We start from the raw sequence: 9,174 nt of genomic DNA, 5'->3' as shown, positions 1-9,174 counted from the left end.
GCCATTCCATGATGCTCACCTTCCCTACACGATCGCTGAAGACAAATCGGGTGCATAAGCAAATGTGGTAAAGAAAGCTATCAAAAGATATAGCATCTGGGGTCTTAAAGGCTTGAAGGTGAACAAGCGGCCATCTAGTTGAGAAACAACAAAGCCCATGTGGAAGAAGCACATCAGCCTGTGTGATTATGAGCTGTCGAAGGGATCAGGTATCAGGCATCAAAGAAAAAAAAAATCTTATCATTGAGAATGAGGAGCAGTGTGGAGTGGGGACCCAAAGCCCATCTGTAGACAACTGGACATCCCCTTACAGAAGGGTAGCGAGGAGGAGACGAGCCAGTCACCTTGCAGGTTAGCAACGATGAAACATACAACTTTTGTCTAGTTCTTAAATGTGTTCTCCCCCCACTATCATGATCCCAACTCTACCTTATAAATCCAGCTACACCAGAGGATGTACACTGGTAAAGATAGGAACTGGAAACAGGGAATCCAGGACAGATGAGCCCTTCAGGACCAGTGGTAAGAGTGGTGATACCGGGAGAGTGGAGGAAAGGTGGGGTAGAAAGCGGGAACCAATCACAAGGATCTACATATAACCCCCTCCATGGGGGACAGACAACAGAAAAGTGGGTGAAGGGAGACATCAGACAGTGTAAGACAAGACAAAATAATAATTTATAAATTATCAAGGGTTCATGAGGGAGAGAGAATGGGGGAAGGAGGGGGAAAACGAGGAGCTGATACCAAGGACTCAAGGAAATGTTTTGAGAATGAGAGCAACAAATGTACAAACGTGCTTGACACAATGATGTATGCATGGATTGTGATGAGTTGTACGAGCCTCCAATAAAATGATTTTAAATATATATATAATGCCATATCCATCTGGTAGCACAACCACATAGAGAAGGACTATTCCAAGTGAGTCTAAAACGTAGTCAATTAATTACATAGCCCTACAGCAATATAGCTATCCTAAAACAAGATAATCCTTTTAGAATACTTTACACTGTTTTCAGCAAATACACTGTTAGTTTTCATATCATTATTCTATTGTGTGCACCATGGAATAAATCAAATTGATCATTTAATAGTGTCAAGAAGTAAGTTTCTGGATAGGATTGGTAGGAGATAAATTTAAGATCAATGAGCACTGACTTCAAATCAGAAGTATTAATATAAAACCCCATGATGTTTCATCTATTTAAAACTCTGTGTCTCTGCCTCATTCACTCACAAACTCCCCTAGCAGCCATGAAGCCAATTCCAACTAACAGCAGGCTTCTACAGCAGAGCAGAGCTTCCTGTGTGGGCTTCCCAGACACTAGCTTTTTACAGGAGTCAAAAGCCTCATCTTTCTAGCGAGGAGTGTAGAAATGGGACTGAAAGATAAAAAATCTACAGGGGCGGCAATGGCTCTCCAGGGCAGAGCCGGGGTGCCCTCGGCTATGATCTATCTACCACATTTGAATCGCCAGTCTTTGGTCAGCAGAATAGTTCTTTAACCACTTAACCACTGGGCCAACAGAGTTCCTAAGAGGGCTCCTAAGATCACTTAACTGATCGTGTATTTATAAACATTGAAGCTGGATGATATGTACTTTCGATTCTTACTGTGTTTAAAGTTTCCAGATTTTAAAAAAATGATTAGGTCTTTAAAACGAACTCTCCTAAAGCATATAGAATCTGTCCATACCGTTATTTTTATCAGAGCGCTGAGGGTGGCTATTGACTGGATTGGGTTCTCCATGCGTTGCCCAGCGGGTATGAGCTATTCCCAGATGTACATCAAATTCTATATCCAAGTCCATATCTTGTTGTTCTGAAGAAAAGAAGAATTCCAGTATTAAATTATGCTGTAGAGATAACATTACAAACCATATTTAATGATAATTATTGCAATGCTGCTCCCCTGGAAAATATAATTATTGGAATTGAGTATCAATCTTACTGAAGATAGTAATTAAAAGATGTAAAAGGTAAAACAGCTAATATAGAGGAATACTTCAGACAACAACCAGAAGAAAGGTGTATGTAGAGAGAAAGCAAACGTGATAAAAGCCAAGTGAAGTACAATGTACTTATTCCTTCAATTTTCTTGCAGCTTTATAATTTTTCCATTTAAACTTTAGGAAAAATGAGTCAGTGATTTTTTTTAAAACAACAAGCTCTATATTTAATATTTGCTTTGAAAAAATGATTATTATTTTAATAAGACATGTAAAGATAAATTCATTTTCTCAATGCCATACAACATTGTAATTGCAATTTCTTTGGTCGCCAATGAATATAAATAAATGTTACCACATACAATGGCATTATTGACAGTTTTCTGGTGGAGCACAAGGCACAAGTTGGGCTGCAATCTGCAATATCGGCAGTTGAAAAGCACCTGCGGCTCCGAGGAAGAAAGGTGAGGCTTTCTATGCCCATAAAGAATTCCAGTCTCGGGAAGTCACGGGCAGTCCTACCCTGCCCTATAGGGTCACTTTGAGTCAGCATCAGCATTGACTCTATGGCAGTGAGTTGGGTTTTTTTTCTGTCAAAGAACAGAGCCTGCGGCTACAGCAATGGTCGGAAGTGAGGGGTTGCTGGGGGTTTGGCAAGACTGGCACTCCTTCATCTTGAAAAGAAGAATTGAAAGCAGCTATGCTCAGCCTTTGTTCCTATCTATTCTTGAATCTGCTAGAAAAAAATGCTCCCCTCTCAGTTCCTTAAACATGGAAATCATTTGGCCAGGAAACGACATCACTGTGCTTATCAGAATGAGGCCCACATTAGAGCATGCTGCTCAGGAGTCTGGGCGGGAAAGTCCATAACTTTAGCTCATAGTTTCCCCAGCTACCAGAGGTCATTCTGACACAAATCTCACCCAGAAGCAGTGCTTATCTGCTAAAAGACAGATTGAGGACAAAAGTGGTTTGCAAGCCTACCTGCACGTTTGAACGACATAAACCTGGGCACAAGGATTTGGAAAGAGAGTCATATGATTGTGAAGTAAAATCGGATAATCACTCTCTAACAAGATGAACCCCAACATCTTTTCATGTCATACAACGTCTATCACTGTCTGGCTCCAACTAGTTTTCCTAGTTTTGCTATGAAGAAACCATGTGGTAGTGGTGATGTTTGAGCAGAGATCATGTGATTCTTATACTAACATGAGATGGGAATTCTAGGTAGAGGACCATCCAGTGAAAAGACTCAGAGGGTTTGGTATGCTGTGGCTTAAAGTAAAAGTGGCAGGAGATGAGGCTAAAGAGGTGGCTCAAGGGCTAGTCATGTAAAGTGTTAGAGATCATGGCTTTTACTCTGGAAAGCTACTGGAAGATTTTACATAGGGGCATGACACGATTGAACCTCTCTTTTGAAGGGACCCCTCGAGCTGGTGTGCAAAGACTACATTACTGGGAGATGAGGTTGACCATAGGGAGACCAGCTAGGAGTCTGGTGAAGTCCAGGGGGGAGATGATAACACCGACTGCAGTAAGCAGTGGTGAGATGGCCTTAGTATTTGGCACCAAAAAAGGTTTCAGGATTTGATGGTGTAGTGGTTCCACGTTGAGCTGTGATCCACACAGTCACCAGTTTGAAACCCCCAGCAGCTCTGTGGGAGAAAGTCCGGGCTTTCTATTCTTGTAAACAGTCTCAAAACCCCAGAGGGGCCGTTAGGAGGCCGCATTGGCTCAGTGGCAGTGAGTTTGGCTTTTGGTTTATTTGTTCAAGGTGTATTTTTTGAGCTTTGGGGAGTCTTTGGAGTTCAACATGAGAGAGAAGGACTAACATTATGTTACATTGTATGACATAACATTATATTGAATATTTGTTGGCCTACGATCCACCCTCTCCTTGCTAGACAGTAATCCCTATCAGGGCAGGGAATCTATGTAATGTTCTCTGTTGTGTTTCCCTCCGACTCACAGCAACCCTACGGAGCAGAACTGCTCCATAAAATTTCTGAGGCCGTAAATCTTTACAGAAGCAGTGCCTCGTGTTTCTCCTTTGGGGAGCTGATGGGTCCAAATGCCAACCTTTAGGTTAATAGTCCAATGCTTAGCCCACTACACCAGCAGGGCTCCTTTCCATTCCTTTGGTCGGTACGCAGACGGCAACATTCAATGAATACAGCATATTTACACTACAGTGTTGGAAGTATTGTTTTTTGTGTGTCAGCTTTACCCCTAATCTTACTTAAAGTGTATGTAAAAACAAGAACTGTATTAAATAAGTACTATATAGCTAAACATATGGTTTGAGTGGGGTGAAAAATTACTAAAGCAATCATTTTTCTCTTCCACCTAAACTCCGTTACAATGATTATGATGGCATTCCTTTTGAGCAGGTACTTAAGACCCTACTTCCAAGTTTGTTTCCACGTTTCCTATGAACAAAATGAAACGTGTAAGCATAATGTTATAAACTAAATACTGAGAAGTATATTCTCCTTAATAAGCAACTACCTAGTACCAAGGAAGTAAGAAAACAGTGAGGTAGGAATGAAATACTTACCTGGCTACATCAAACCTGATAAAAATGCAACATCCAGACTGACCGGCAGTCAGTGCCGAAATGAAGACAACTACAAAGTAAAGGCATGTAAATAAGGAAACTACTAAAAACATCTTTGTCCTCAGGAACTGTAGTTCTGAAACCACTTCGTTCTAGAACTGAGCTTGCTCTTAATGCAGTGTAACCTAATTTGCCTTTTCTAGGTATCTAGAGACCTGACCTGCTGGTGCGGTGGGTGACATGCTGGCTGCTAACCACAAGGTCAGCAGCCACTCTGTAGGAGAAGGATGCAGCTGTCATAGGAATTAGAGCCTCAGAAACTCGTGTGGGCAGTTCTACTCTGTCCTATAGGGTCACTATGAATCAGAATCAACTGCATGATGGTGTAGTACTATAATCACTTCTGGAGGGAAAAAAACAGCAACTCACTGCCATATAGTAGTTTACAAGTCATCTCGACCCCACAGGACAGGGTAGAACTTCCCCTGTGGGTTCTGAGACTGTAACTCTACGGGAATAGAAGGCTCCATCTTCCTCCCATGGAAAAGCTAATGGTTTTGAACTGCTCACCTTAAGGTTAGCAGCCCAACATGCAGCCACTACCCATTAGAGCTCCTAACCACATTTTAAAATTATTCCAAGCGATAACAAAACTCTTTGTTCCTTTTCTCAACTTTAAGAATCATTATTCTTAAAATACAAGCCTGATGGCAGAGTGGGTAAAGCGTTCAGTTGCTAAGTAAAATGTTGGAAGTTCCCACCCACCAGCTACACCACAGGAACAAGATGTAGCAATCTGCTTATATAAAGTTCTACAGTTCCACTGCTCTATAGGGTCACTATGAGTCGCAAACAACTCAACAGCAATGGATGTTTAAAATGGGCCCCAAAAGTTGGAGAGGAATTAATTTGATGGGGAGGGAAGAGCCAATAGGAGGGGGATGGGTGGCAAAGTCAGAACAAGTACGTTACTGTGAACTTCTTCATCCAGAGCCTTGACCTTCCCCTTCTTCTTAATGAGCTGGATCTTGCCGGCATTGGCTTCCCAGTCTTTGTCATTGCCTCCGTCAACTCCCACACCTAATCAACAGATAGACACTGGTCACTGCTTAAGATTTTAGCACTGAGGCAAAATCTGTAACTTTTAAAAATTGCATTTTCATGTGATTCATTTTTTCACCTTTTCCATGAATGCTTATTACTTGCCAAGAACAGGTCAGATGGAAAAGCCAAAAACGGAAAACAAAAACAAAACCTCATTCCTGCCATAAAATGTCTAGTAATCTCCTGGAAATTCACACAAGGAAAGCTCACTAGAGTACGCTGTGGTTATAGGTTATAATAAAAGTACCACAGGTTTATCTGGAGCACAACAGGGAGACAAAGAAGAAGGGCATCCACCTCAGAAGAGTAACACAGAGCAAGTACGAGAAAACATCTCTCTTGAGAGTCTATCTAAGTTCCTACAGAATTTGAAAAGGGTGCAAAATTAGGTACTAGAAAAGCACTGGAGAATTCAAAGCAAAGAAGTGACATGACAAAAATTCCTTTGAAAACAATGTTGAAAATGGATGCCAGGAGAAGAAATAGCAGACAAGCTTCCTTTCGTGCGTACAACACTTCATATATATTATTACAACTAGTTGCTGAGCGAATTAAGCACATCTGTGTGATTTAACTGGGAGAGGATTAAGAAATGTTCTTGGTTGCCTCTGAACTTTGCCCCATGAACCATTCTCCTTAGCTGATTTCATTATGTATCCTGCTGTATCAACTCACAGCTGTGAGTACAACCACAAAGAAAGTCTTCCGAGTCCTCCCACCAAATCAGTGAGCCTGGGGGTGTCTTGGGAATCCCCAACAGTTAAAGGAAGAAGCTGGAATAGAACATAAAGTTGGCAAAAACTTATTTCTTATTTGTTGACCGTTATTTAGGACAGAAGTGCTTTAGGTAACTTTGATGCCAAGAGCAAGGAATACATGAAGAACAAGAAATTACAGATATGGGAGAGAGAAAACATAATATACAGAGTAAGGACCTCAAAAACTTTGCTCTGGCATAAAACTGCCCCAGATGATTTATGTTTTCCTAGTAACATTATTAAAACAGGAAGAACAAGATCTTCAAGAGAAGCAATACTCTATATAAATAAGCCTGCTGAAATTACATAAACAAACCCTTTAAACATGAGACAAAAACTGCAGGTTTTAGAATTATCACAAACAATATAACAGAGATTGCTGTGATTATTAGGAGCCATCGACTTAGCTCCGCTCACAATGACCCCAAAAACCTGAACTGCAGCCCAGTCTTCTGCCATCCTCACAAATGTTATGTCTGAGCCCATTGTTACACCCACTGTGCACCAATCCATGTCAAGAAGAATCTACGCTGCGATCCGAATGGTTGCTAGTTCGAAACCACAAGCAGCTCTGAGGGACAAAGACTGAGTTGTCTATTTCCAAAAATAGTTAAGGTCTTGAAAACACACAAGGGGTCGCTATGAGTCAGTACTGACTTGATGGCAGTTGAGTTTTTTGGACCTTATCAAACATGATGTCCTTCTTCAGGGACTGGTCCCTCCTGGTACTATGTCCAAAGTATGTGAAACAAAGTCTCACCATGTCCCTCACCAAGTATGTGAAACAAAGTCTCACAGCCACAGCTAATGAGTATTTGGGCTGCAATTTTTTCAAGACACATTTGCTTGTTCTTCTGGCAGTCCACCATACTTTCAATATTCTTCGCCAATGTTATAATTCAAAAGCATCAATTCCTCTCCATTCTCGTCTTCCTTATTCACTGTCCAGTTTTCACGTGCCTATGAGGCAACTGAAAATGCCATGGCTTGGGTCAGGTGCACCTCACTCCTCAAACTGAAAGCTTTGCTATTTAACATTTTGAAGAGGTCATTCTTCAATTTCTTGACAGTCGCTTCCATGAGTGTGGACTATGGAATCAAGTAAAATTAAATCCTTGACAACTTCAATCTTTTCTCCCTTATCATGACATTGTCTATTGGTCCCACTGTGAGTAGTTTTTCCACATTGAAAGCTGTAGTCTTTGACCTTCGTCACCAAGTGCCTCAAGTCCTCTTGGCTTTCAGCAAGCAAGACTATGTCTGCCGCATATCTCAGGTTGTTAATGAACCTTCCTAAAATGCAGACACCATGTTCTTCTCCAGATTACTTGTTTAGCATATATACTAAATAAGCATGGTGAAAGACTAGGCAGTAATCACTCGTTCAGTGTGAAGGACAGATGCTTACTTGTTCTATGTACAAGTTCCCCATGAACACAATGGCAGGTTCTGGAATTCCCATTCTTCCCAATGCTATCCATAGTTTGCTACAATAGCACAGCAGAATGCCTACTGAATGCACAGTCAAGTAAACCTCTTTCCGATACTCTCTGCTTTCAGCTAACACCTAACAGACATCAGCAATGATATCCCCTGTTCCATGTTCTCTTCTGAATCTGACTTGAATTTCTGAGAGCTCCTTCTTGAGAACTGTTACAACTGTTTTTACCTTCAGCAAGGTTTTGGTACTTGCATGTGATACCGGTATCAATGATATTGCTCCATATTTTCTGCATTGTGTTGAGACACCTTTCTTTGGAATGGGTACAAACATGAAGCACTTCCAGTCAGTTGGCCAGGCAGCTGTCTTCTACGTTGCATGGCACAGATTAAGGAGTGCCTCCAGTGCTTCATCACGTTTTAAAAACATTTCAATTGGCACTACACCAGGACCTCATGTCCAGTTTCAACTAACATCGTCTGTGAAGCTTGGAATTCTTCAATTCCATCGGTCCCGAAATGGTTAAATGTCTGCCAATGGTTTTTCCTACAATGACTATATTTCTTCCATCCTCTTTTGAAGCTTCCTGCATCATTCAACATTGTAACAACAGAATCCTTCAATATCCCCACTCGAACCCTTAATTTTTTTCTTCAGTTCTTTCAGCTTGAGATATGCTGACCCTGTTATCACTTTTGGTTTTTGAACCTCAGGTCTTCAATGGCTTTCTTTAAAGTGCACCATCTCTTCCTTCTTCCTCATTTGTTCTTAGTGTGGGAGCTCCTGAAATTTCTCTACCATGGATAACCCTACTGGTATTTTAAATGCCAGCGGTATAGTTTCCAGCACAACACACAAGTCAACAAAATATGACAAAGTGACAGAAGAACGGGGCTAAGAATCTAAACAATCTGACTGTCACCTAAAAAATAGAAAAATAAATCCATTTAGTTTCACATAGCATAGAAAACCCTCAATATTTTATAAAAGGGAATACCAGCAGAATCATATCCTCTGTACTCCAGTCGCTGAAGGCCTTTGAGGAGGGTCTCCAAGATTTCTCGTCTCGTTCGAGGAACATGGTAGTTTAAGTAAGCAAATATACCTACAAATAAACAAATACTTAGTGAAAAATTCTTATTAAACTATGAAAATACAAATCTTCCCTGAGATAATTCTGTCCAGGGTTCAAAAATGTGAAGCTAAACTGATCTGCAAACAAGAAACTCTATCTTCAAATAAAGTCAGTGAGCTTTCTTTCAGAGTAACACAGACTGGCCACTAACATTCCACCACTGTCATTTAATCAAGTCAAGTGTAATAAAAGCTAACCAATCATCCATCCTGGATTCCCTGTGT

The 9,174-nt window shown here is 40.9% G+C and overlaps 1 protein-coding gene across 1 annotated transcript in view; it reads right to left on the bottom strand.

Annotated features, from left to right (window-relative positions):
* Positions 1–9,174, bottom strand: part of GFPT1 (glutamine--fructose-6-phosphate transaminase 1) — a 66,059-nt gene that overhangs the window by 31,658 nt on the left and 25,227 nt on the right. The window contains exons 3-5 of the mRNA XM_045294086.1: positions 8,813–8,960; positions 5,485–5,592; positions 1,700–1,825 (exon numbers count right to left, since the gene is read on the bottom strand). Of these exons, the coding sequence (XP_045150021.1) occupies positions 1,700–1,825; positions 5,485–5,592; positions 8,813–8,960 (382 nt within the window). The remainder of the gene's footprint in view (positions 1–1,699; positions 1,826–5,484; positions 5,593–8,812; positions 8,961–9,174) is intronic.

This window comes from Echinops telfairi, unplaced genomic scaffold (genome assembly GCF_000313985.2).
Source record: "Echinops telfairi isolate 266 unplaced genomic scaffold, ASM31398v2 ScPeMD7_2573;HRSCAF=3158, whole genome shotgun sequence".
Lineage (NCBI taxonomy): Eukaryota > Metazoa > Chordata > Mammalia > Afrosoricida > Tenrecidae > Echinops > Echinops telfairi.
The sequence above is the reverse complement of the archived record's forward strand: the minus strand, read 5'-3'. Positions and strand labels throughout refer to the sequence as shown.